At 46.5% G+C, this 26,424-nt stretch overlaps 7 protein-coding genes and 1 long non-coding RNA gene across 10 annotated transcripts; 5 read left to right on the forward strand and 3 right to left on the reverse strand.

Annotated features, from left to right (window-relative positions):
* Positions 1-999: 999 nt before the first annotated feature.
* LOC128298741 (uncharacterized) lies at positions 1,000-2,383 on the forward strand. The gene is made up of 4 exons (XR_008287276.1): positions 1,000-1,057; positions 1,307-1,501; positions 1,593-1,654; positions 1,952-2,383. It is a non-coding gene; the product is annotated as an uncharacterized LOC128298741 (long non-coding RNA).
* A 1,626-nt stretch (positions 2,384-4,009) lies between these two features.
* On the forward strand, positions 4,010-5,950 carry LOC128299316 (probable transaldolase). Its single transcript, XM_053035237.1, has 3 exons — positions 4,010-4,156; positions 4,819-4,942; positions 5,007-5,950. Exons 1-3 carry the CDS (start codon positions 4,054-4,056, stop codon positions 5,788-5,790), a joined length of 1,011 nt encoding a protein of 336 aa, XP_052891197.1. The 5' UTR covers positions 4,010-4,053; the 3' UTR covers positions 5,791-5,950.
* LOC128299317 (anaphase-promoting complex subunit 10) lies at positions 5,862-6,666 on the reverse strand. Its single transcript, XM_053035238.1, has 2 exons — positions 6,493-6,666; positions 5,862-6,425 (listed from the first exon to the last, which is right to left on the reverse strand). The coding sequence occupies exons 1-2, from the start codon at positions 6,599-6,601 to the stop codon at positions 5,977-5,979; spliced, it is 558 nt and encodes a 185-aa protein (XP_052891198.1). The 5' UTR covers positions 6,602-6,666; the 3' UTR covers positions 5,862-5,976.
* An 854-nt stretch (positions 6,667-7,520) lies between these two features.
* Positions 7,521-10,840, forward strand: LOC128299315 (probable peroxisomal acyl-coenzyme A oxidase 1). Its single transcript, XM_053035236.1, has 9 exons — positions 7,521-7,644; positions 8,398-8,560; positions 8,631-8,923; positions 8,990-9,395; positions 9,464-9,817; positions 9,886-10,041; positions 10,109-10,367; positions 10,436-10,636; positions 10,695-10,840. Exons 1-9 carry the CDS (start codon positions 7,521-7,523, stop codon positions 10,752-10,754), a joined length of 2,016 nt encoding a protein of 671 aa, XP_052891196.1. The 3' UTR covers positions 10,755-10,840.
* A 370-nt stretch (positions 10,841-11,210) lies between these two features.
* LOC128306490 (probable peroxisomal acyl-coenzyme A oxidase 1) lies at positions 11,211-15,673 on the forward strand. The gene is made up of 10 exons (XM_053044025.1): positions 11,211-11,609; positions 11,801-12,062; positions 13,142-13,301; positions 13,360-13,652; positions 13,720-14,125; positions 14,194-14,547; positions 14,623-14,778; positions 14,838-15,096; positions 15,174-15,374; positions 15,460-15,673. The coding sequence occupies exons 2-10, from the start codon at positions 11,933-11,935 to the stop codon at positions 15,517-15,519; spliced, it is 2,019 nt and encodes a 672-aa protein (XP_052899985.1). The 5' UTR covers positions 11,211-11,609; positions 11,801-11,932; the 3' UTR covers positions 15,520-15,673.
* A 113-nt stretch (positions 15,674-15,786) lies between these two features.
* Positions 15,787-19,129, reverse strand: LOC128310139 (WW domain-binding protein 2-like). The gene is given in 5 exon segments (XM_053046699.1): positions 15,787-16,267; positions 16,350-16,435; positions 17,723-18,023; positions 18,025-18,493; positions 18,696-19,129. Coding segments are annotated over 5 exon segments (957 nt in total). The 5' UTR covers positions 18,752-19,129; the 3' UTR covers positions 15,787-16,222.
* Positions 19,130-20,265: 1,136 nt separating this feature from the next.
* On the forward strand, positions 20,266-23,550 carry LOC128310074 (equilibrative nucleoside transporter 4). Of its 2 annotated transcripts, XM_053046616.1 has the most exons (7): positions 20,266-21,201; positions 21,412-21,566; positions 21,636-21,839; positions 21,923-22,137; positions 22,209-22,315; positions 22,394-23,400; positions 23,437-23,550. In XM_053046616.1, exons 1-7 carry the CDS (start codon positions 20,972-20,974, stop codon positions 23,535-23,537), a joined length of 2,019 nt encoding a protein of 672 aa, XP_052902576.1. In that variant the 5' UTR covers positions 20,266-20,971; the 3' UTR covers positions 23,538-23,550. The 2 variants fall into 2 exon arrangements, with proteins under 2 accessions (XP_052902576.1, XP_052902574.1); XM_053046614.1 differs by having other exon boundaries at positions 22,394-23,550.
* On the reverse strand, positions 23,343-26,142 carry LOC128310075 (uncharacterized). Of its 2 annotated transcripts, none has more exons than XM_053046617.1 (4): positions 26,092-26,142; positions 25,757-26,036; positions 25,111-25,664; positions 23,343-25,038 (listed from the first exon to the last, which is right to left on the reverse strand). In XM_053046617.1, the coding sequence occupies exons 2-4, from the start codon at positions 25,932-25,934 to the stop codon at positions 24,328-24,330; spliced, it is 1,443 nt and encodes a 480-aa protein (XP_052902577.1). In that variant the 5' UTR covers positions 25,935-26,036; positions 26,092-26,142; the 3' UTR covers positions 23,343-24,327. The 2 variants fall into 2 exon arrangements, with proteins under 2 accessions (XP_052902577.1, XP_052902578.1); XM_053046618.1 differs by having other exon boundaries at positions 24,195-25,038; positions 25,111-25,661.
* Between the last annotated feature and the right edge of the window lie 282 nt (positions 26,143-26,424).

Consider the following 26,424-nt stretch of genomic DNA (forward strand, 5'->3'; position numbering starts at 1 on the left):
CCCGCAATGCCGTCTTCCGCTGCACTCGTTGCAGCAACCGGCGACACTCCTGGATCTCCAGTCCATCGCGCCAGATTGGCGCAGCATAGCGGATCGCGAACTCACAGCCCAAAGGGTTGGACTAGCCCACATACCCAACATTGGACATACGGAAGCATATGCTTCAGCTGCGTACAACGAGGACAGAAGCATAGCTTAAAAGTAAGTAAATATCATTTTACTTTTACTTAATGTGTAATTAATATATTATTATAAATTATCTATTTAATTATCTTATCCTCTTATAATTTCATCCTATTTACAGAACACGAAATCTGTTGTTTAAACTAATCCAACGGCTGTTTGATCTAATACCTCTGGCTGTTTGATCTAATACAACGAATAAATTCATCGTTGCAGATCGTAAAAGGTAAATATGATAACTAAATAAATCTTTGCATCACAGTGGTGGAAGTGTGAAATAATTTTGATTCGGGAACCAAAGCGGAATTGTAACTATTCCTAACTATTCTAACTTTTCCCTGGCCGTTCGGAATGAAAGATAAGACACTGTTCTTAATTATTATTGTGTGAACAGTACGTTTCCGTGACCCGAGGATGAGCTTACGGCATGTTTGTGGTGTTATGTTCACTTTCCGGATCGCTATCTGCGACACTCCGTGAAATGCATTTGGATTGCGATTCTGTCGTATGTGATCTGGAGTTCAACCTATTTTAAGGTTGGATTGATTATTGTACAATCCGTTGCAAAATGTCCTTTTGGTTTACCGTAATCTGGAAAAACACTGTAGTGTTCATTGTACGTGGCATCCACCGTGTGATGGATTGGGACTATTGAATAGTTTAATGTTGTTAGCATAGATAAGCAAATTTATGATATAATTATTATTTCTACCATTAAAACAATAATTAATTCTACCTAATCTTTCGACAGCAGATGTTCATCATGCGCTCATCGTTGTCCGACCGACGCTTCCAAGGAGGTACTGGAGTTGTGTGAACAAACTGAATTTTTGAAACGAATTCGCAATATGAAGCTCGTCTCGTCATACAAGGAGTAAGTATATAATAATGAGTATTTTATTCAACTATCAATACCAGACTAACTTAGGTTTATGGGTCTATCGAGATGTATAACACGGGAGCATCCGTCTGCTGACGTTGCGGAACATTGAGTTATGAAATTGTTGTTGTAGTGTCTGATGTCCACGTGTTGTATTGGATCGTGTTGTAGTCCGGCATGGCGTTGCGTAATTACATATCATTTCATTCTAAAGTTCATTTTATCATTTTATCCTATTTACAGAATACGGATTCAATTTGCTCTGCGCTCAAGTCCCTATGTTCCTCTGGAGGGTCTCAAGCTAACGGCTTGGTAGCTCTGAAACCTGGAGTATCCACTCCGTCCTGTTTTGCGTCCTGTCCGCCCGAGGGTTTTGGATTACCTCGTACACCCACATTCGAACAATACATTCGAATCCAGACCCCATTGCAGAGCAGTGTAAGTATTTATCGTTTAAATTGAATTGATATCTAACAAATTTTCTTTTAACAATCATCATTTTAATTAATCCATCTCATCCTATTTACAGAGTGCGGGATCAATCCATCGATCTAATGCAACGGATAATTTCATCGATGCAGATTGTAAAAGGTAAATGTTATAACAACGTAAATCGTTGTAACACAGTGCTTGAAAGTGTGTATAGAGAATTTATCTTTTTTTCCGTCGTACAGTTATCCGATAATTGTAGTATTTTTTTTATTCAAAAAGAACGGCCAGGCCGTATTACTTGGTAGTTACAGTATTATAATTATGCAATTCGTTTCACCATTGAAACCTTTTCTTACCATTCTATACATTACGTTTTCATGCGTCGTTGCAATGATAGCACATAATTTATCACATTCGTTGTACTAATATATTACGATGTTTTCTTTTCTATTTTAGTGAAACCATCCTGGGCAATGAAGAACAACGAATCGTAATAATTTAAGAAGAATGTTTCTCCTAGAAGATAGATTCAGAAAGTACATATCATTCGAGATATTTACAAGCTGTTCGGTGGTATCTGTTGCAAAGAGAGTGCTACGAGGCGTTGGATAATCGTTGATTAGGATACAACTTCGTTTTATTTAGGCTAGGAGATCGTAATGTAGGGTTTAACGAAAAAGATTATTGTACAGAATTATTAATGCATATTTCAGTAAGGGATAACATCTATATTATTGCCTAACATTCAAAACAATCATCTGCGCTACGTTAGGGTTTCATCTGCGCTACGTAGAATGTTTAATCAAAATTGAAAGAGCAACGAAAGCTTAGGATTGTTGGCTTAAATCGTCTTTCTTAGTAAAATAGGTACGTTATTATATTTCATTAGGAAAAGGTTGTGCGTAATTGTATCCTTTGCAGCATTGCAGGATTATTGTAATTATTTATTTTTTCAATATTTTTTATCTCAAATGTTTGTAAAAACAAAATGTAAAAATCGTAACAATAAAAAATAATCATCTTTTTTTATTAAACTGACAAATAAAATTTAATCAGCTGGGCGAAAGAAAACGAAAATCACCACTACATACACATTCCGAGCGATCTCACACACACATGCATACCCCTGGGCTGCAAACGCTCACTCACACACCCTCAGGAGCACGTAGCAGAATCCCCTAATTTTCCCCTAATTTCATATAACGAATCCCCTAATTTTGCAAGAGGCTGAAGCCATGTGAACCGAAATTAGGGGGTTGCATACAGGTTCGAGCGCTTGTTTGACCAGGGGGAGACAGCCGACTTTTGACAGCAATGCATGCAAATGCAAGTGCGACTGGCGGAAAAGCATGCATTTTTTGAACCGTGAATTAATTTCACAGTTGTTTCATTTTTATTTCCGTCGGATATGAGCATGATTATTATGTGTTTTTTTTACTGATGAGAAGTTGGGGGTGAATCGGGTGATCCGATCTGATCCAAGCTTAATCTGACCACGATTGACAATAAAATTCCGTTGTTAAAAGAAAAAGCCAGATGATCCGGTCAGAATGTGAGAAGGATGCAATTCATGGTTTTTTGTTGTATTTTGGGGAATTGTTTTAGGTAAGGGGTAAACGATTTTACCTTGGCATTTTTTTTTGGCAGCACGTTGCCAAATCGCATCATCGAAATCTTCCCTCTTTACGCGCCCAGTTGCATTGCGCAAATAGGGACTTCATTATATCTATTGCGCTAGGCGGAATACAGTGTTTGCGAGTGTCCCCAGATTTGGGCAATGTGTGTCGCACCAGGTTGCCTCTGTAGGTGTCGTCTTTGCCAATTCCGTCCTGCTATCCAGCGGATGGAAATGAAATTGTTTTTGTGAGTTCGGATTTTGAATAAACCCGAACTGCATTGCATGTTCTAAATATTGTCGCAGGTTAACACCCGTATGACCACCTCCATAGTTCTAGGAAGAGGCGTACCTGCGTCAGGAGATGGAGATGTTGTAACAAAATGTTTTCCAGCACTTCGATTTTCCCTGTCATGCTGGGTGGCTCTATCCGTTTGGTGAGCATGCCGTTTCTAGTACGAAGAGACTAGCACCGTGTAATTCAAAAATACCTGTTGTTACAATACAAAATTACAAATTACGTTAGCAAATAACGTTTTCTCTTTCACAGATTTGGTGCAAGAGCTCGGGAAGCAGCAGCCAAGAATGTGGATTTGTTTCAAACGTGGAAGTGCATGAAAGAAAAGCATTCTATGGAAATATATGGATGTGTGCGTGCGCATGGTGGCCCCCCTCGTTCCTTCCTCCTTCAAACACCCCCTCGATAGGCCAAATAATTCTCCTGTTCGGTCCATTTTTGGGGAATCTTTCGTTTCGGAACTTGCGGAACGACGAAAAACGGTGATTTTGGCCCCAAGTAACATTTCGCCGCACCCAGTGGACCCCAGGTTGAGTTGTTGTCATTTTTTCTAAGCAATCAGCCAGTGTCAAACCGTGCCATGTCCAGAAAATGGATCTTTTCCAGCTCCAGTTGTTTGCCCGATTTTAACCACGCCAGTAGACAATGAGCAGTGCTGAACCGCAGACGAAGAAATCGAAAATGGCTTCAAGTTTGGAACAGCTGAAACAGCTCACCACGATCGTGGCCGACACCGGTGACTTCGAAGGTAAGCGGATGGCATTTTGGAACACACCAGCTACTAGAATTGTCGTTCGATACACGATGGAAAATGTGTTTCCTTTAAACAAAAGTAATGCCATCTTGATGAAGTGTGCTTTTTGCATTCTTCATCGTCATGAGAGACGATCAAGGTGACCGCTTATAGCGGAAGCTCTCCAGTTTCAGGGCTTGCTTGAGCCTTGCGTACACAATCGCGCTGGTGGAGCCGCCTGTCTCCACAAACAACAAGCATTTGAAACGACCAACGATGAGTTGCATTATCTCTAGCGTGGTCAATAGATGCAACAGCAACAAAAAAAAACTCTGCTTGATAATTTGTTCGTTTCGTTAGTACCGCACTGCAAATATGGCCATTTTTTATTTGGAGAAAGCTTCAAAAAATAGTGTGTGATTTAGTTGCTCCATTTAGCCAGCGTGTCACATGAGCATAGCCACGATCATTCCGCTCAAACTCTGGCGATCGTGCTGTAGAGGTCAAACGGTTATTTCCTTTCACCCGCGTGCGCGAGCTAGCGTGACCCACACGGCGAGCGGAATGAAACGCGAACCGTCGAAGGACGCGATTCGTTTTGGAGGAAAGTTGTGTTTTGCTCTCATTATTTATTTATTTATTGCGGATCAATTTAACATTCCCAATTTCATTTTCAGCGATGAAAACGTACAAGCCCACCGATGCGACGACGAATCCGTCGCTGATTTTGTCTGCGGCCGGCATGGAACAGTATCAGCATCTGATCGATAAAGCCATCAAGCACGGACAAAAGGCGGGAACGTGAGTTGATAAAGCCACCACGATAAATTGGAACCCTGACTTAACGATAAATAACTCTTTGCAGCTCCATGGAGGAAAAGGTTTCCGAAGCAGCGGATATGCTGTTCGTGCTGTTTGGTTGCGAAATTCTGAAGCTGGTACCGGGTCGTGTATCGACCGAAATTGATGCACGGCTTTCCTTCAACAAGGAAGCTTCCATCGCGAAGGCACTGAAGCTGATCGCACTGTACGAAGAGCTCGGTGTGAAACGTGATCGCGTGCTGATCAAGTTGGCCTCCACTTGGGAGGGAATACAGGCGGCGAGCGTGCTGGAGAAGGAGCACAACATTCACTGCAACCTGACACTGCTGTTCTCGTTTGCCCAGGCCGTTGCCTGCGCGGAAGCGGGCGTCACATTGATTTCACCGTTCGTGGGCCGCATTCTCGACTGGTACGTGTCCAACACCGATCAGAAAGCGTTCGAGCCCGAGCAGGACCCGGGCGTCATTTCGGTGACAAAGATCTACAATTACTACAAAAAGTTCGGCTACAAAACCGTCGTGATGGGTGCTTCGTTCCGGAATGTAGGTGAAATTATGGCACTGGCTGGGTGCGATCTGCTCACGATTAGCCCGAAACTGTTGGGCGATTTGGAGAAGAGTGTCGAACCAGTCAAACCCTATCTCGACGCGGACAAAGCCAAATCGGTGCCGTTGGAAAAGATCAACTTGGATGAGGCAACGTTCCGTTGGATGTTGAACGAGGATCAGATGTCTACCGATAAGCTGTCGGACGGTATTCGTAAGTTTGCTGCCGATGGCCGCAAGCTGGAAACGATGCTGCGTGGCCTATTGCAGGCGGCTGAGTAAGACAAGGTTAAGAAGGCTAGCATTCTGTGGCGAAAAAAGCCGCAAAAATGGGAACATTAAACATACATGTCTACCGGTTTTTTTAATAATCGTGTTGTTCTTTTTTGGAATAAATTCAAATTGTTCGAATACTTTCATAAATAACATGTGTTACATTAAAAATTGCATTGCCTTTTCGCTATCGTGCTAACGTATCGTGCGAAACTGTGAAAATTCTAACGAGCTAAACTTTCCGTGATGTTCCAGCGGGTACTGTGAGCCTTCTGTTGGCGAGTGGATCCGTATCTGGCGCATATGCGTATCCCTACCGTTCTGATGATTGCTAATCACAGCTATCTGTATCATGAATGTGCACATAGGCATGTCCTCACACTCCTTGATCGGAATGCAAACCCAACCGGATGGTTCACAGAGATCGACCACCTCCACTTCCTGCAGATCGTTAAAGTGCATACCACAGCGGATCGATATCCGGCTCGGTGTGTAACTTTCGTCCAGCTTGTAATCGGAGTAGATGTAAATCTGACTGACCGTTGTTTTGCGATGAAATTGAATGTTTACCAGATGCGGTAGCTGTCCGTCCGATTGCCAGTACGTTTCCATCGAATTGTCCCGCAGCTGATCGACGCCAAATCCTGTGCGTGAAAACAAGCAGGAGTGAGTCTCGCAAGAAAGCCGTGGCTAATCGGGGGTTCGAAATACCTGGTTTACACGATGAAAGGCTCCAGACGGCTTGCCCACCAACTTCGCGCACTGTGCCCGACCGTTCCTCGGTAATCGGGCACACATTTGCTCCCATTTTAACACTCATGGTGGCTTTTGGCAAAATGTTTGAGCAACTCGATGCTATTCCACAAAACAGGCCAGTGCACAAAACGGCGCTCTTGCTTTGTTTACGCTTTTGTTGTTGTAACCGGCAAGTTGCATCAGCTGTCAAGCCCGCAGCCAAAGGGCAGCTGTCAGTTGCAGACGCAGCCTAATTTTGCAAGGAATGTTCCTTGGGACAGCCCAATAGTTGATCGTGCGTGAAGATCGCATAAATTTGCGAAAAGAAAATAAAGTTTAGAAAACGATGAAAAGCAGAGTTACGGCTTGAGTGAACGATATTGAAGGGGACCAGATGTAGCTGCAGTTAAAATTGTCTCAATTATTAATAATTTGAATTGAAATCCAAGGGTGAAACGTATGTTTTCGATCATATGTTTTTTGTTTGCGCATATTGCGCAAAGTGCACTTCCGAAGATGCACCGAAAGGGTTGTTTATGAGTTAGAAAGTGCAACCGTTTCTAGACAACGAGACGTTTATCTTTATTAAAGTTCATTTATCTTTGGTGCATTTGTGGTACGCAACGGAACGGTGCAATAAAAGTGCGTGGCTTGTGGAGGTGCAAAGTCCCGTCGTCACGATCTATTATCTGATAAGGCAGGGTATGTTGGGGTTAAAGCGGAAAGAGATAGCACCACCGATTGCCCTATCAGGGGGAGGCCTGGTTCGCATAAACCAGTCGCGCAATTTTTAGTTTACGGAAGCACGTCAACCAGCGTGGATGCGCATCGGTCGACCGGTCTCTGAACGCGTTTTATTCATACGCCCTAACACGCAGGGTCATTGGCATACGTTAACGCGTTCAAGTATTGCATCGAGCAGTGTGCGTACGCTTAAGCGTATGTAATTATTCTTTGCGCGTCTCCCTGGTTCTGGAAGTAGATTAATACAACCGTTTGCAAAGATGCCGGCATCCACGGTGAACAAGGATCTGGCGGCCGAACGGGATAAGGGTAGCTTCGACAAGAACGAATTCACCCTCTGGTGGGTTGGTGGCAAGGAAAAGCTGAAGGAAAAACAAGATCTAGGTAAATATGCAAGCAGTCGCCAGCACAGGCTAGGGCGGTTCATTAACTGCATGGCACATTCATTAGAATAAATCCTCCAAAAACACATTGCGCATCAGGAGCTGAACGTTTTCAAGATTGTTCGCAAGCTTTGGCCGTCGTTTTACTTATCTTGTCAGGCCCGAAAGTAAGATTGCTGGTGGAGATAGGCCCGCTCAAATAATGTTATCGGTTTCCTGAGGTTTTCTAGCCTCCAGTTGAGTAACAGTACCCCAAAGCCAGCGTAAATTTCATCTCAAAATTTGACGACTCATTACGGAGATAAAGCGAGCAAACAAAACAAAAAAATATTCGCATTTACCTTTGTGAAGGTCATCCAAATTCAAGGGTCTGGAAGCAAAAAAGTGGACGATCATTTTATATCTCACATTTGCTTTAAGATTGTCTAATTTTAAACTTTAATATGGGGTTGAAGAAATAGAAATCAATTATTCTGCGTAAAATGCGTCTGAGTTTTTCTTAGAAGCCTTGGTAATTCTTGGAAAATGTATAAAGTAATCAATATTCATAAGCTTCTCTTGATCCAAATCCAGTTGACGACAGTAAAGGTATGAATTTAGTGTTCGATGAAGTCAGCAGCTCGTAACGAATGATTTTCTTCCAGTCCCACTTAATATACAATAGTACGTTAGTTCAGGTTTCGCCATGCTTTATCCATGGTTTCCTCCACACAATATTGTATCGCCAACCTAATATGTTTATTTGCCTTTCCAGAAACGTTTCTCGAGAACGATCCGGACTTTCATAACGAAACACCGATCCATTTCCTTTCCCACAAGGAGCTGTACGAGGAAACGATAAGACAAGCAACGGCCATCTTCCGCAAGGTGCGCAAATTCCACGAAGATCGTGGAAATGGCGATCCATCCAACTATATGTAAGGGCAACAAGATACGACCCGGTTGGCCATTACTTAAAACTAATAAAATCCTTCTTTTTATTTTAAGGCAAAATCTCAATGGACTGCTTGGCAATGGAATCATTCGGCAGGGCAATCCGTTGGGCATTCATTTTGCAATGTTCGTCCCAGCTTTGCTCGGTCACTGCTCACCGGAACAGCAAGCCGAATGGTTACCCCGTGCGCTGAAATGCCAAATGCTGGGAACGTACGCTCAAACCGAGCTCGGACACGGCACGTTCTTGCGAGGGTTAGAAACAACCGCCACGTACGATGAGCGCACGCAAGAATTTGTCCTGGAAAGTCCAAGTCTAAGCTCGTACAAATGGTGGCCGGGAGGATGTGAGTAACAGAAATATGTAAGCTATGTTAAGTAACGTTTACAGTGGAATTTTGCGTACCTTTCAGTGGCACACACGGTCAACTACTGTGTGGTGATGGCTCAACTCTTCTCCCAAGGAAAATGTCACGGTATTCAACCGTTTATCGTGCAACTGCGCGACGAAGAGACGCATATGCCAATGAAAGGCATCATAATCGGTGAAATCGGCAACAAGCTCGGCATGAACGGCGTTAACAATGGTTATTTAGGCTTTGAAAAGGTACGCATCCCGCGCAAGAACATGATGATGAAGAACGCCAAGTTGCTGGCGGACGGTACGTTCGTGAAGCCACCGTCGCAGGCGCTCACGTACGGCACGATGATGTTCGTGCGTGTAATAATTGTGCGCGATACTGCTTTCCATCTGGCAAAGGTGGCCACAATAGCCGTACGGTATTCGTGCGTCCGTCGCCAAAGCCATATTAACCCGGAGTACGTAAGCGTTGACACAATCAGTTGTTTGTCGCCAATTTATGTTCCATTCGATGCATCTCTTTCAGCCAACCGGAAGTGCAGGTGATCGATCACTTGACGCAACAGTACAAGCTGTTCCCGGCCGTTGCGAGAAGTATCGTATTTAAGCTAACCTCCGATAACCTGTGGGAGATGTACAACCAGGTGACGTCCGAGCTGGATCAGGGTAACCTAGAACGTCTTCCGGAGTTGCATGCAATCGCCTGCTGTTTGAAGGCGGTCACCACGGCCGATGCAGCCAAAGCCGTGGAAACGCTTCGTATGGCCTGCGGTGGTCATGGATACATGACTTGTTCCAACTTCTACAATACGTACGGCTTTGTCACAGCAGCATGTACATACGAGGGTGAAAATACGGTCCTGTTGCTACAGACAGCCAGGTAAATTGTGCGAACTGTCTTTTTCAACGCAATACAACAAATAAATAACACTTTCTCTTATATTACAGATACCTTATCAAGGTCTGGAACCAGGCGCTCAAGGGACAACCGCTTGGGCCTACGGTGCAATATTTAAACAGCTTCATCCAAAGCCGAAACAATCGCCAACCCTGGCTGAACACTGTTCCCGGCATTGTAAAGGCATTGCAAACCGTTGCAGCGGGGTAAATATTTTGTACTTTATTGTTTAACTACAAACAAAAACTGTCCCTAATTGTTAATTTTGTAAAGCAAACTTCGCCTTGCAAACGAACATATAGAGCAGCGCAAAAAGGCTGGCTACACGCACGAGGAAGCGGTCAACCTTACATCCCTGGAGCTGGCCCACGTTGCCGAAGCACACTGCCGTGCCTTTTTGGTACAGTCAGGGTACGAAATGATTGAAAAGCTCTGCCAAAATGTTTCACCTGCTCTGGCAAAGGTGATGCGCACGATAGGTGAACTGTACGCGTACAATGAGGCACTCGATTCGACTGGTAATCTTGTACGGGTAGGTCTATTTCACCGTTTCCATTTCAACTAGTTTATATTGAATTTTTTCAACTCGAACCGTTTCAGTTCACATCGATCAGTGAGAGTGACATTAATCGGCTGCAGGCAAAGCTGGAAACGGCACTGTTGGCCATTCGACCGAATGCGGTCAACATTGTTGATGGATTTGCTATACCGGACGTTTTGCTCGGGTCGCCACTTGGCGCTTACGATGGTAACGTTTACGAGCGTCTCTACGAAGAGGCACAAAAGAGTCCTCTCAATAAGGTAAGTAAAGCTTAATGAAGTTCATTGCGAAACTACTAACCATTCTATGCCGTTTCAGGAACCGGTAAATAAATCCTTTCATCTGTATCTGAAACCATTCATGCGTTCAAGCTTGTAAGAAGCGATCGAATGTGACGACAGTGGCTTTTTTTGGTGCTATGAGTTATTATTTTACGCTGGGGTTATGGGAATTGTTATTCAGTTTGGTACAATAAACAAGTTTATTAAACATTGTAATAGCTCCCACATGGCTTCTCTCACATTTATATGCTAAAACGTATTTTAATATCATTGTAAAAAATAAAATGAAGAGTTAAGCTTTTCGCTTATCTCCGGAACCATCCCGAGTACAAAATTTGAAATTGCCAAAAATAAAACCGTAGCGCCACGTGCTGCTATCCTAACTCGAGTACACAGCGCATCCGTATAAACCATGCTCCACATCAATTTTGACGTTTACTGGCGAGTGGGGCCCAGAATGTAAATAAACATCCAAGAGTGCAGCAAAAACACGCAATGCTGCAAACTGATTACGCATTACTTAACGGCCTGAGAGCTGAGCTGGGGGGAGGGATGCCCTGTGCGTTGTGTTTGTGAAGCATAAGCGCTCGGAAAGCTGTGAACATCATCGATAGGTTAAGCTCCCCACCAGAGAATGATTAGTTAGTTTTCCTAGCTAGCTGCTTCGGACGTGGCTTTCGGTTCGCGGGAGAGCTTGCAACGAGTATCGAGATAACGCGCTTATCTGTATCCTTTACCCTGAAACCATTCATCCAGTACCGATAAATACGTCCGTTGGTAAACTGATAACTCGTTGATTACGATCGAACGTAAGGGTGTGAAAAAGGTAAAAGAAGCGCGCTACCCTCATTAGGTCCATGTTTCGGTCGTCTTATTTTTTCTCGCGATGAATTAGCGTTCTGGAGGCAGGACGTGATCCGTTGCAGGACATCAAAGTAACCACGATCCAAAGGTCAGTTCATGATTCGAACGTTACGCTATCTCGTTGAACGCGTACGCGCGCAAGCCCTAATCGTAAGAAGGCGCGAGACACCACCCATCGGAACACGTTCCCACTCGGTCTGTGTGGCGCAGTTTTAGTTCATCGATAGCATTCACTGAATTCGGCCGCTTTATTGACTCGTACTAAACGAATCTTTGCAGCCCTTTTGCGCGGAAAGGAACCTCAGCCTCGTACGCAAGTGAAGGAGAAAGTACACACGCACCACCTATACGGCTACATTACGCCACAACGGTTTGAACATTCGGCAACGTGCAAGCGAAAAGGCCACAAAAATGCCTTCGAACGGTGGAACCATCAACAAAGACTTACAGGCGGAGCGGGACAAGTGCACGTTCAACAATGAAGAGTTCACCCTCTGGTGGGTCGGTGGCGAAACAAAGCTGAAAGAGAAGCGATTCAGAGGTAAGACGTAGGCAAGGGGATGAGAGACATTATGCGGGGTGGAGGGGAATCCAAGAGAGGGAGGCACATCGCTCCTTTATGAAGGCCATCGTCAGAAAGTGGAACAAGAGGGCAATTTTGCAGCTTCGACACATAAGCATAGGCACGGTTGGACATAATGCTGCTTTATGTTTGTGTTTTCTTCACGCATCTCGCGGAACCGGTCTCGAATGATGCAAGTGCATGACGTACAAGGTGCAGTACTATGACGGTACTCGAGTGAAATAATTAAACGTGTACTGCGTTCAAACCACCTAGCACAAGTCCTAGGAACCTAGACCTCCCGAGATTTAATCTGCAATTCAAAACTTTGGACATTAAAGTCCCTAAATGGCTGTTATTTCCTCGTGCGCTTGGTGGCTAGACAGCCATGAGGCGCCATGGAGGACGCAAGAGATGCTTAATAAGCTGTGAAGTTCCACCAAGCTTTGTGTTAGTTTTAGACCCATATAATTATACTATGGATAACTTTCATGGCATTGCTATTCTAAATTTTGATCTATTTACATACACATCTGTATACAATTCAACTAACCTTAGCTGCAAATGAAGATGCTTTAAACCATTTTATGTTCTCTTTCGTCCATTAAACAAAAAAGGGATTGAGGCATTTCATAACTCTAGTGCCTATTTTTCTTTTCTCATCCATCCCCTAGCGGTCAAGGGCTGAAGTTCAACTTTGCCCTCAGCCGTTATCGTACGCGCTAAATCTGCCTAGCAGATACCTTTAATTGCGTTAATCGCTTGGCCCCATAATTGATGTGTTGCTGAGCTGCTTACTGCAAGTCATCGTTATTTTGCACTTAATTCATCGAGCAAGTACAGATTGTTGTCCCGCGCAAGATAATCTTTGGTGAAGTGGCCTGAATCGATTGTAGTAGATTTTGTGCGGTGGCATAACCCGATGTAACGAAGGGAAATGTAACGCAACCTCTTCGCTGAATAATGGCTGTAAGAGGCTTATCAACACGGTCAAGGGGAATTGTGTTTTTTTCTCCCGCAAGAGCAAATAATAATAATTTTTTTTACCACCTAAACAGAGGACTTCTTTCTCAATGATCCCGAACTGCAGGAGAAAGTACCACTGCACTTCCTTTCCCACAAGGAGCTGTACGAGGAGTCGGTACGCAAGGCAACGGTTGCGTTCCGCAAGGTACGCAAGCTACAGGAAATGGGACAGGACGGTGTGGACAACTACTCGTAAGTAGCTGCAATCGATGCGGACGTATACAACGATTAAGCTGTGTTCTTCTTGCAGTGCCTTGTTAGGTGGACTTCTGGGTACGGGTATCCTGAAACAGGGTAACCCACTAACGGTTCACTATGTGATGTTTCTGCCGGCTATCCTCGGCCATGGAACCCCGGAACAGCAGGCCGAGTGGTTTGGGCGTGCCTGGAACTGTGAAGTGATTGGAACTTACGCACAAACCGAACTCGGTCACGGTACGTTCCTGCGCGGACTGGAAACGACGGCCACGTACGACGAGCGTACGAAGGAGTTCGTGCTTCACAGCCCCACACTAACGGCGTACAAATGGTGGCCGGGAGGATGTAAGCCATGCAGCGATTACGAACGGGGAAAATACTTCTTTACTAATACTTCTAATGCACATTCCAGTGGGACATACGGCAAACTATTGCGTGGTAATGGCGCAACTGTACTCCAAAGGAAACTGTCACGGCATTCAACCGTTCATTGTGCAACTCCGCGACGAAGAGACGCATATGCCGGTGAAAGGCATCACGATCGGTGAGATCGGCAACAAGCTCGGCATGAACGGCGTTAACAATGGTTTTCTTGGGTTCGATCATGTGCGCATCCCGCGCAAGAACATGTTGATGAAGAACGCCAAACTGCTCGAGGACGGTACGTTCGTGAAGCCACCGTCGCAGGCACTCACCTACGGCACGATGATGTTCGTGCGCGTCGTGATATGTCGCGATATGGCGGCCTACCTATCCAAGGCGGTAACGATCGCGGTTCGCTATTCGGCCGTGCGCCGTCAGAGTCACATCAATCCGGAGTAAGGGCATTGATGAACTTGTAAGGAATTTAGCTTATATACTTATTACTTCCTTTTTTTGGTACCAGTCAACCGGAAGTGCAGGTGATCGATCACTTGACGCAACAGTACAAACTGTTCCCGGCCATTGCTAAGAGTATTATCTTCAAGCTAACGTCGGACAACCTGTGGGATATGTACAACCAGGTGACGTCCGAGCTAGATAAGGGTGATCTTGAGCGTCTTCCGGAGTTGCATGCGATCGCTTGCTGTTTGAAGGCTGTTACGACGGCGGATGCCGCCACCGGTGTGGAAGTGTGCCGACTGGCGTGCGGTGGCCATGGCTACATGACGTGTTCGAACTTCTACGGAACGTACGGCATGGTTACGGCCGCTTGTACGTACGAGGGTGAAAATACCGTCCTGCTGCTCCAGACCGCACGGTACAGAAACTTTATCACCCAACGGGGTGATAATGTAATTAGAATATTTTTTAAATGCTTAAACGCTCCTTACAGATACTTGATGAAGGCTTGGCAACAGGCCCTTCGTGGACAGGAATTGGTACCGACCGTGCAGTATCTGGGCCACTTTCTGAGCAGCAAAAACCGACGCATCGAATGGGACGATTCGATCGGTGGTATCATTCGAGCACTGCAAACTGTGGCCGCGGGGTAAGAGATTGCTAATCTTGTGTTGAAAGTGGAACGTTATATATCCCCTTTGCTTGCAGCAAGTTGCGTCTAGCTGCGGAACATATTGAGCAGCGTCAGAAGCGCGGTGCCACGCTGGAGGAAGCAACTAATCAAACCTCGATCGAGCTGGCACGCACGGCCGACGCACACTGTCGAGCGTTCTTGGTACAGTCCGGGTACGAGATGATCGAAAAGGGTTGCGAAACGGTTTCGCCCGAGGCAGCCAAGGTGCTGCGTGCGATTTACCACCTGTACGCGTACGACGAAGCACTTAAAGCGCTCGGAGATTTGTTACGGGTGAGTTTGCATTTTTAATATCGCCTTAAGGGTCGCCTATCTTACCCTTATCTGTTTATGGTCGTATTTCTGCACAGTTCACCACGATTTCCGAGAGCGACATTAACCGGCTACAGGTAAAGCTGGAGGCGGCCCTTGCCGAGATACGCCCGAACGCGGTCGGCATTGTCGATTCGTTCGACATCCCTGATGATGTGCTGGGATCACCGCTCGGTGCCTACGACGGCAACGTTTACGAGCGGCTGTACGAGGAAGCTAAAAAGAGCCCTCTGAATCAGGTATGTGACGCACAGTAAAATGATCCTTAAAATGTACATGGATTTGCAGTAACTTCCCTTCATGTTTGTTGGCTTTTTCTTGTAGGAACCCGTCAATCAATCATTCCACATGTATTTGAAACCGTTCATGAAGTCAAGCCTGTAGTTCTTTCTATAACAAAACAACCGGTGATAGATGCAAGTTTTGATTGAAGTACTATTTTACAACTACCACGGAAGGAGAAATCCAGCTTTTATATAGATTTTATATATTTACCACAATACCAAGGGGGACCGCAAACGGTGGCGTTTGCATACTTTATTATGCAATTGTTGAATATAATTACATAAAAAAGCTATTGTGTGCTATGCGAGCGAAATGAATCGATTTCTCATCCGAAATAATACCATCCGCAACAAGATCCTGCTTGTTAGTATATAAGATATAGATTATTTATTATTCGAATACAATTTTACACCGGTGTGTTTGTTTTTTTTAAGCAGCAAATCGGGTCACACACGTACACGCCGCCGCACCGAGAAAAAGGATTAAACTGTGCCCTAAATATGCCCGTTCACAGGAATGCTTTAATGGCAATTAATAATTTGGGAGCAGCACAAGTGATCGACCCGGCTGTGTGACGCGTTAAAAACATCGATTTGTTTGCAGCAGCAAGAGAAAAACGGCGATAAAATCTAAACAGTGGCAAAACAAATTATACAACCCTTACCACCACACCCGCGCACACCATCTCTCATTCCGGCGTTCCCGGCCACTCTAATTCATGTGGGAGTTGCTGGGATTTATATGTAACTCCAGCGGGGATAGTGCTTTACAGCATAAGGCAAACAAAACAAAATACGTTCCTTCATTGTTCCTTCTTGTTGAGCGAACTGTAGCTTGGTGGTGGTTCCTGAAATATGAAACATGCATTAATATATGCAGTAGCTAGGGATTTGCTTTTAGGACGCATTTCTTGCAATTGTGAAACTTACGTAGTATGCCGGAGGTGGAACGTACGCCGTTTGTGGCCTGTTCGGATCGTAGTATGCACTTTGGGCCGCTTCCGCTTCCTTCGAGTCTGCAAAGAGAGAGAGAGAGAGAGAGTTAAACAAGATTGTATAAAATACCTTGAAATTGTTTAGAAAGTATTATTTCAACTTTGTTGGCCAGCCATTTTTGGATTCCATGATTCCAGGAATGTCAGAATGAGCTAGGCACGCCATGTATAAGATTTTTCGTGTTATTACCGATCTTCAACATAGGTGTTTCAATGCTTATAAAATTGGATGTCCATCCTCAGTGTAAGATTTACCCAAAAAAGCTCTATCAGTCACCATTACTGAAGTCCATTTAAGGTCTCCAGTCTCCAGTAACTTCATCTTGTCCAGTAATTCCTGAGCAGATAAGAACCAATGAAGACGCATTCCTTCATGCGACTTCTTGATAAAGGGCAATACTTCCGCAAGGCATTTTGTGACCATATATTGTGCCGCCATATATAATACTGACAACACACAGAAGTCTCGTGGCCCATGCACGAAAAACGGATCAAATTCTTGTTTCCAACCCCGTGCTACGGTATGGACACTATCGCAAATCGTTAAATTCGAAAAGAAAATAACCAAAAGCCGCCGAAAAATCTGCACATATGAACTTTCTTTTGGTCGATCATCAATCACAGACAGGATCCTGTTGTGAAACATAATATAGGAGTCGTCTATGCTTAACTCCTATGTTAAGGATACAAAGGTTTCCAGGCTTCACGTCCTTCATTTGCAGTAGGTCTCCTTTTCCACTAGGAGTTCAACGTCTGGATTGATCGAATTTCAGAACCTTTTGGACCACAATCAATAAGTACAGGCTACCAAGCAATAGCGACCGGTCTTTCGCTTTTAATTCGCTTTTTTAAATTTAATTCGCTTTTCCTGGGAGATTACTTTCAACTCAGGTGGGATTAGTTTTGACATAACAAAGTCCATCTTGTGCGGGTCATTGACCAATTGCTTCAACCATTAACATAACTAATAGGTCTTTTTGTATGTTGCACTGCCAACATAGAACTACTGTTCAATAATCTGACCTTTCTTTATACAGAAAAAGTTAAAAAAATACACCCTATCATTCATCTAGTGGTCACGCAGTGGCTAACCATGTATAACATCTTTGTTCATGTGTGACACCTGACAGCCTTAGATGTCATATGCCTTAGATGACTGTTTTCGTCGTGAGTGTTACAAATTAACTGATAACGTAATCAAATATTGTCTTTGCACTATAAAATAATGAAACAATGCTGGATGCATCACAAGATGAGCAAGGAACACAATGAACAACATGCTTCAGCAGTCTTCTACCGTTTACTTACTTGGCGGTGGTTGCGGAGGTGCCGTAAAGCCCATCGCACCGCTCGACGGTCCCGGTTGCGGATAACCACCCTGTGCGACGTTCCCATTCGGATAGCCTGCACCCGGGCCGGTAACAAAACCGGCCTGCGCCGGATAACCACCCATTGCCGGTGGATGCGGATAGCCACCGACAAACTGCTGTTGCTGCTGCGGTGGTGGGTAACTGTAACCGGGCGGACCCTGCATTCCACCGCCCGGTACGATTCCCGGGTACGGCGGTGGGCTGTCGTGCATGTAGATCGAGTTGGGTTGCGGCTGTTCGGGGGAAAACGGCTGCACCCGGTACCCACCCGTAACCGTACGGATTCGGGGTGTATGCAGGCGGCGGGGCCGCGTACCATTCACCGCCGGGCGGAGTGTACGGTGGTGGTGGAGCATTGCCCGCGTTCCGTTGTGCGATGGAAGCGGCCCTCAGCATCGCCTGTCCAAAATCGATCGCACCACCGTGCTTGAATACGATCTTGAACTTCGCCTCACCCTCCCAGTTGCCGTGCTGTTGTGCCTGCACCTTGCCCTTGATGTAGTTCGCCCCGAAGACGGGTTGTTCCACCTCGACCTCGCGCATCGACACGAACGGCATGCTGAAGGAACGGAGCGCATCGGTTTCGCTCTTGCTGTTGTAGATGACCCGGTGAGTCGTTAGGTACACACGACCCTGCTTGCCTCCCTTCATCGCACCATTGTTGTGGCCCGTGAACTCAATCGTCACATGATCGCTGAAGATAAGTATTCTGCAAAAAAGAAAGCAGCAAAAACAATAGCCGTAAAGAATGTTTTTGCAACAAGTGCCAAGCGGTCAGTGTATTATCGGGAATGGGGTGGAAAAGTTCGGATAATTCGCCCCAAACACTGACTCGTACGACGCGTGTGTTGTGTTTACGTTTCGGGAGAAAATTAACAGAAAGATATAGAAAATATCGTGACACAACTTACCCCTCAGCGGCGTGTATCAGTACGCCGTTATTGGCGTGTGCCGTGTTTAGCGACATTTTCGCTTTTCACACACTGCTCCCAATCAAAACAGACTCGATTGCCCAATACTGTATGCCCTCTAAAACAACGCAACGCGAATATGTCGTCAGCTGCTAATTTTCTCGCTTATCGCGCTACTGCTGATCGAGCTGGGCGATGAGTCACTCGTTTGCAATATCTACAATCTGTTTTATTCTTGATGACGATGTTGCCTCTGTTTTGTTTGTATTTCTTCTGCGCACTGGATCTTACACGCACTGCCAGAACACTATTTCGTTCCTTACTACTGTTCAATTTAGCAATGAACTGGTACTTTACGCGGAATTGGTAGATTTCACCAAATTTGGGGTAGTTGTTGCACTAAAATCAAACTTTTACTTCTCTACGCACGGCGATTGTCGAGAGGAATGCGACGGGGCTGTGAGCAAACCCAAATAAACTACAAAAACACGTCAGTTTCACACAAGGAAAGCTATTGGTACGAACCATTGACAACGTACTGATTTTCCAACATTCATTTTTAAATGTTAATTAATGTAAATGTTAAATAGCTTTTGTAATTTATGCATTAAAATATAGTTCAATATTGTTCAAGCAATTGAACTTACCTCCTATATTTTAAACGCCATAAACAAAATATACAAGATTGCCTAATTTGACCGCTTGCACACCCAGCGTGATTAAAGTACCAGAACAACAATTAGCTGTCAAACGAAGGCGGCTAATTTAAAACGTGTAGCAGACGTGGCGGCTCTTCAACAAATTGTTCAAAGGCAAAAGTATTCTTGTTTTATTGTACATTTGTATTAAGTTGACCCTCAAATTAAGCTTTAATTATCATTTTTATCTTGTTTTAATTAAATATAACCAAGTTTTCATTCTGAGTGAAAATGTAACATTTTTATTTACATACAATTTAATAAAATATATTTTACTCATCATTGTATTAAGTATTGCATTTATGTTTCTATTATGCTTCCACTGACTTTGCTTCAATAATTTGTATTTAACCTATTTTCATGATGTTCGTATCGCTCACGCTGTTACAAATGGAGCAGCATGGTTGTTTTGAAACTGACAATCCAGCATTTTCCAGCCGCCACTTTCACTCGCTTTCTAACGGAGCGCAAGAGAGCGAAGGAAGCTTACGAAAGACAGAGACAAACGACGATTTCCCGAGAAAAACATTCCGTTTCTGAAGGAGATTTGCACGGGCCCGAAAGGGAAAGACGATTTTTGCAACCGCTCGCCGTCAACGCCGCGCGTCCAATGCGCAGGACGCATTTGGCGAGCTGCTGCGTGTGTGCTGGGGAAAACAGAAACATAAATATATCTTGTCATAGCTCTTTTTTCCCAGCACCTCGGACGGTGTGCGCTGGAGGAATTTCGTGATAGGCATCCCAATCTCAATTTTGTCGTCTGTTGGTGAAACAAAAAGTAAGGTATTCGCTAAACGCATTCCTTCACTAATCGATCAGCTGCGTTTGCTGGTTGGCTCCCAAACGCCCCCGGTGTGTTTTGGGTGGTCGAGAAGTCGAAAAGATACGGAAAGTGTGTGTGTGTGCAAAACCAGCCCGAAAATGTGCAGCGCAAAGGATACTTCGGCCATAACGTTTCGTGTTCGGTATTACTGTGGTTTTCCACAGCTAAATGATCGCTCAATGTTCGGTGCTGTGGAAAATCTGTTCCATTCGCGTGCCAAACAGTGATTGACCAAAACACTCGCGCACACACACCGTGGGTGGAAAAAATGCGATCGATTGCGTGTGGTGGTGACCTTTACGGTGGCGGTGTAGTGCGTACGGGATAAACTGTTTCGCTTCTTGTTCACACGCCCGGTGTGCAAACTATCACACACAGCAGGCCACGCCGTCGTCGAAGAAAAAGGATGAACGAGAAAAATCGAAACGTACGAAACGATTTCAGTGTGTGCGACAGGCCAGTGCAAGGGTACGAACCCCTGCCGGGTATCCGGCATAGCCGACGCGGTACACCATCGAGAGCAGTTTGAGTTCATACCCAACGAGTTCCCGTTCCGCTCCGTGGCGTGTAGAAAACACTTGACTTGTACCCACCGCTGGAGTTATCCCCGTGTGTTTGTTTGTGTGTGTGTATGTGGGAGGATTAACCGCTCCGAAACAGCTGCAGGCGGCCTTCAGCCCTTGTTGGACGATTGGCCCGGGGCGGGTGAGTGGGGAAGGAAAAAGGTCACACGCTGCGGCGCCGCACTTGGAACGATGATGGAAGCGTCGGAAAATGGGAGCAGCACCGGTGGTGGTGGTGGTAGCGGTGGCGGAAGTAATGGAGGCGGACACACCTCATCCTACGAACCGCTGGAAGGGCGCCGTACCTTCGACACATCCGACAGTCCCGACCTGGACGGTGGCGGTCCACCGAAGGATCGGCGGCGACTTGTCTTTTTTGCCCTCATGACGGCCGGTGTCGGTTTCGTGCTTCCTTATAACAGGTGCGTACGTATCCCTCGATCGACGTGTGTGTGCGTGAGTGAGAATATAGAACGCATCAATGTGTTTGTAAATCAGTAGAATCCTTAGTACAGCTGCACTCGATACCCGATTACGGCATCGCATACAGGCTGAGTGCAGACGCACTAACATCCACCAGCAGTTGTACCTTCTTCCTGATGTTGCATGCTTTCTCATCCCGACTATACTAGCTTTATAATCGCCGCCGACTACTGGCAGTCACGGTTTCCCGGCCAATCGGTTGCACTGGACATGTCGATGACTTACATCATTGTTGCGCTAGCGACAGTGCTGCTGAACAACGTGTTTCTCACACTGGCACCCTTCCGGGTACGGGTGGCATTCGGTAGGTGTCGGTCCTCCACAATCCACACTCCAACGTAACCAATCGTATTTCTCTCCCCTCCTCCAACAGGTTACGCCGTTTCCTTCACAACGCTCGTGTTTGTCGCACTGTGCGAAGTGGCGTGGCACATGTTCACCGCCAAAACGGCCTATTCAGTCAATCTGGCTGCCGTTTCGCTTGTTGCTATGGGATGCACTATCCAGCAGTCCAGCTTCTATGGGTTTGCGAGCATGCTGCCGAAACAGTATACCCAAGCGGTGATGGCGGGCGAAAGTAAGTTGTCGCAATTGCACTTCCACAATTTCGCTTCTTTTCTCGAGATTTTATGCTGTACATCATTTTAATGTGCGTTGCAGGCTTGGCTGGGTTTCTGGTATCTTCCAACCGGGTTGTTACGAAGCTGCTGATCAAGAGTGACCGTGCCTCGACCGCGATCTTTTTTCTAACCTCGACCGTGTACATTGCGTTCAGCTATGTGCTGCACTCGATCACGACACACTCACCGTTCGTCCGATACTACATGAAGGCCTGTGCCAAAATCGTCCTACGTCCGGACGATGATCACACACTGGTAAGGAAGATCACACCGGCTAGTGCTATATCTCTCGTAATGGTGCCTCTTTTTTGATCTTATCTTATCAGAGTGAAACGCTTGATGGAGACATATCGAGCACGCGGTACGGTGTGCTCACACTAGACTCAAGCCCACCCGTACATATGCCACCAGGATCCACAGCGTTAAGCTTTAGGTACGTTTCATCCACCAACTAGCTAGGTTTTGGGCGTCTTCTCACTACCATACTGGACCTTTACCGCTCTCCTTCCAGCAATCCGGTGTACGACCTGTCGAATCCGACCGCCGGTGAGACGGTGCTTGAAACGAACATGACCAACCTGTCGTCAACCGGCGATGTGACGACGCGCTCCATCACGGCAACAACCGCACCGAGCATGGACGTACCGAACGTCGCGTTCAAGGTGGAACACGTGATGACACCGGACATCTGCAGCTCCGGGCGGTTGGGCAGCTTTCGGAGCGGGCTCGAATCACGCTGGAAAGTGGCGCGGGCCATCTACCCGTACATGGCCTGCATTGCGATGGCGTACTGTGTAACGCTGTCCCTCTATCCCGGCATTGAATCGGAGATAATTTCGTGCAACCTCGGCACCTGGATGCCGGTGCTGCTGATGTTTACGTTTAACGCTTCCGATGTGGCTGGGAAGCTGCTTGCCGCCGTACCGTACAGTTGGTCCCGCCGGCAGCTGATACTCATGTCCGGTTTGCGGGCACTGCTCGTGCCGCTGATTCTGCTCTGCTGTTCACCGCGTGAGCAACCGGTCATTGCGGGCGAGGCGGCTGCATTTATATTTACCGCGGCGCTGGGCATCACCAACGGGCTGGCGGGCAGTTTGCCCATGATGCTCGCCCCGGACAAGGTGTCCGCGACGTTGCGCGAGGTGACCGGCAACATGATGACGCTGTCGTACAATATCGGTTTAACGGCCGGTTCGCTGGTGGGGTACGTGTTCGATGCCATGCTTGGACCGCAGCTTCCTAACCCCTGTCCGCAGTACCCGTTCGTACCGCCGAAACCTAATCAACCACCGGGCGGGATCGGTATTAACGGAAGCCATCCGCTGGCCGGTAGTGGCGGGATTAGCAGCACCGCCACTAGCACCACCGTAGCAACGCTACTTACCACGCTGACGGTGGCCGTACTGCGCAGTACGGCTAGCAGTCCGCTGGAGACGAGCACCATATCATCGATGCCCACGACCGTTGCCGCCACGACCACCAGCTTAACGACGCTCCGGAGCGGCGTGGACGTGGTCGGTACGACAGCATCATCCCTGTCCGCTACGTCCACAGCATCGCCACCATTCGATAGTGCGCAGCTTGCAACGGTCGCCGCAACCTTCCTCTACAACGCAACCAGCGCTCTGCTTGATCCCAGCTCAGCCCTAGACTAGAGCAAAATCTGAAGCCCAGTTTCCAAAACAAAACCGTCGGCTTCATGTAGAACCATCCACTCAAGCGATGTGCAGCGCTCCATGCAGTAGACTCAACGCAAGCTCGTGTGTGTTTGGGGAGCGATCTCCTAACTCTTCTATTGATATTGTTTCACACTCTCGATCTCAACAGAAACTCTTAAATCTAGCTATATGAGTAAAGGTGGACTACACAGTAGTTAGATGCGAGCTTTGGAACCGGTACGCGCGTGTTGTATCTGACACTTTCATTCTTATCGCAAGAATGTTGTTTTGGTGGCATTCCGAAACCTTTCGCGTAAGGATCTGTGTGCGGTAAAAGTTGTACAGTGGGTGTTTTTCAGGCGGAACAATATAATCGGACATCACGCGGTTCATTGAAGTGGGATTACATATAGGAAGAGGTCGGTTATTTGTTGTCCGGATGGATAGTGATGGAGGATGGTTGGCATGATACGCAGCGCTAATGATCCTTGCGATGCAAGCGAATACAAGCGGGAGATAAATGTGACTAGATACCAAAGACACTTGTTGCTACACGGTTACCGGCGCGATGTATAAATGGAAAAAAAGGAAAATACTCTCTCTCACACACACACGTGCGTGTCACATTAAATAACAACTTGTGACCATTAAAACACGATGTAAAATAAATGATAATAATTAATGTACTAGATCACGGTTAGAACGTTCAATGTCTCATGTGTCGGTTTAGAGAAGGTAGGAGGGATGGGCGATGCAGGTAAGCCAAAACCACAAGCACAATCATACTCTAAAGCGTCTCATCATGGTGCCGAATGCAAAACAAACTGGCCAACTTTTGCTTACGCGATTTACGCTTCTTTTTCCTTCGCCTACAGTCGTGACACATTGAGCTGTTTGGGAGGTCCTGTGCCTGACCCGATTCGGGCCGCCGACCAGTCGGTGAACGGATCGACGGTGTGCGTCGTATGTCGCGGCGACGGGTTTCGGCCCCGAACGTGGACGAATTACCGCTGCGACCGAGCATTGGCAGAAGCTGTTCGTAGTCGGGTGAAAATTCACACCCGACCGATTCGGGCTCGATGGCGGTGGAGAACGTTTGGGGTGGTAGTGCCGGACGGGAAGATGTTTGCGGACTGGCCAGCAGAAACTCAAACTGTAGCTCATGATCGGTAATGGATGGGCTCGTCTGTGTGCCAACGGTACTGGTGCTACCGACCGATGCCTTGCAGAGCGACGACTGGCTACCGTAGCAGGAGCCTGCCGTTTGCTGTTCGCGTAGCAGCTGCCGGCGCTGCTCGCGTGCCCGCTCCTGCTCGAGCAGATGATCGTTCTCGATGCGCAACGCACTGTTCTTGCACTTCAGCGTCGCCAGCTCGTTGAACACGTTCGTACGGCAGATGCTAAGCTGCTGTTCTAGGCTGCCTATGTGTAGTCGCATCTCGCGCACTACGGACCGGAGCATTTCGACGTCATTTTCCTGCTCGAGCGTTTCATCCACCTGAAAGTAGCACAAACACACATCTCATTACTCATCATTCCGGCTCGGAACACCTTGCCTTCCCACGCATACCCCGTCTTGTAATTCGACTTCGTGCGTCGTTTCGGGCATCGATTTGTGGCGCACGAGAGCCTTCCGGTCCCGGTTGGTCGGTGGTTTCATTTCATCGATCATCTGCTTAACCTTGCTTTGAACGTGCCCATACTTTGCCCGGTGACGATGGTAGTGTTGTTGCTGCTGTGCGCCTGCACCAACACTACTCACACTAACATTGCCGGTACTTCCACCGACCAAACCCTTGCCACCCATTGCCAAACCGGTTCCGGTATGTAAAGGTGACGCCGTCTTTATCCGGCCCGCCAGTCCATGGTTCTGGAGCAAACTCTCCATGGACCGTGGTTGGCGTAGTTTTCGCGACTTTAGCGTCGCTATGTCTGTGCGCTGATCGTCAAGGAGCAGCAACGCACCGGCACCAACATTCAACGGCTGCCGTTTGCTCATATCGCGGCTCGTATCGCGTTCGCTCGACGCACTTCGGTTTTCCCCTTCGGTCGACAGTGACGAATGACCGCTGGAGGTGTTCGATGAACCCGATATTACCATACGCGATCCGTTGCGATCATCTGCTGCACGAAGCGGATAGAGAAATAAAAGAAATAGTAACGCTAACGCTAACACAATGGTCAAATTGGTCCGGTTTACCAACCGGCCGGCTTACCGGTGATCTTATCGGTTACGATCCCTTTGCCACCGGATAGCGTCGTTCGATCCCGCAGCAAGCTTTCCGGTTGATGACGTTTCGGAAGTTCCGGACTGATGGGAATCTCATCGTCCAGCTCGTCAAACTCGATCAGCAGGCTGGTGGGGAAAGTTTCGTCGCACAGATTGCGACTCATGGTTGCCGGTTTCGATTGTTCACTTCCGTTGATTTATAACTTCCAAATGAAAACGTTCAATTCACGCTACACACTGATCCACCTGTTCCGACGCACAGTGATCTGTCAAAAAGGACGATATTTCATTGCGTGTTTTGGCATGGGTGTGTGAGTGTACTTAGCGGCTACGCATTGTCAAACATTGGCACCAATGGCGACTAGTTTGTTATTGATGTTGCGTTGCGATGCGTAGGATATATGGCCACTGGCCGCCGGGGCTATAGAAAATAGAGATAATTGACCGATTGGTGTTCAATCCTGCGAAGTAACTAAGTTGGATGCCCTAGTCATACCGGAGTTTTTAAAAACAGCAACTGCACCACAGTACAAACCAGCAATAAAACAGATAACCGATCCAGGTGATATTCTAATCTGGTGTGACAAAGGTGAATGCTTTTGGTATGTTAGTTACCGGGCCAACATTTTAGTACGGAAGCATATCTCAGTATTG

Source organism: Anopheles moucheti, chromosome 2 (assembly GCF_943734755.1).
Source record: "Anopheles moucheti chromosome 2, idAnoMoucSN_F20_07, whole genome shotgun sequence".
Taxonomy (NCBI): domain Eukaryota; kingdom Metazoa; phylum Arthropoda; class Insecta; order Diptera; family Culicidae; genus Anopheles; species Anopheles moucheti.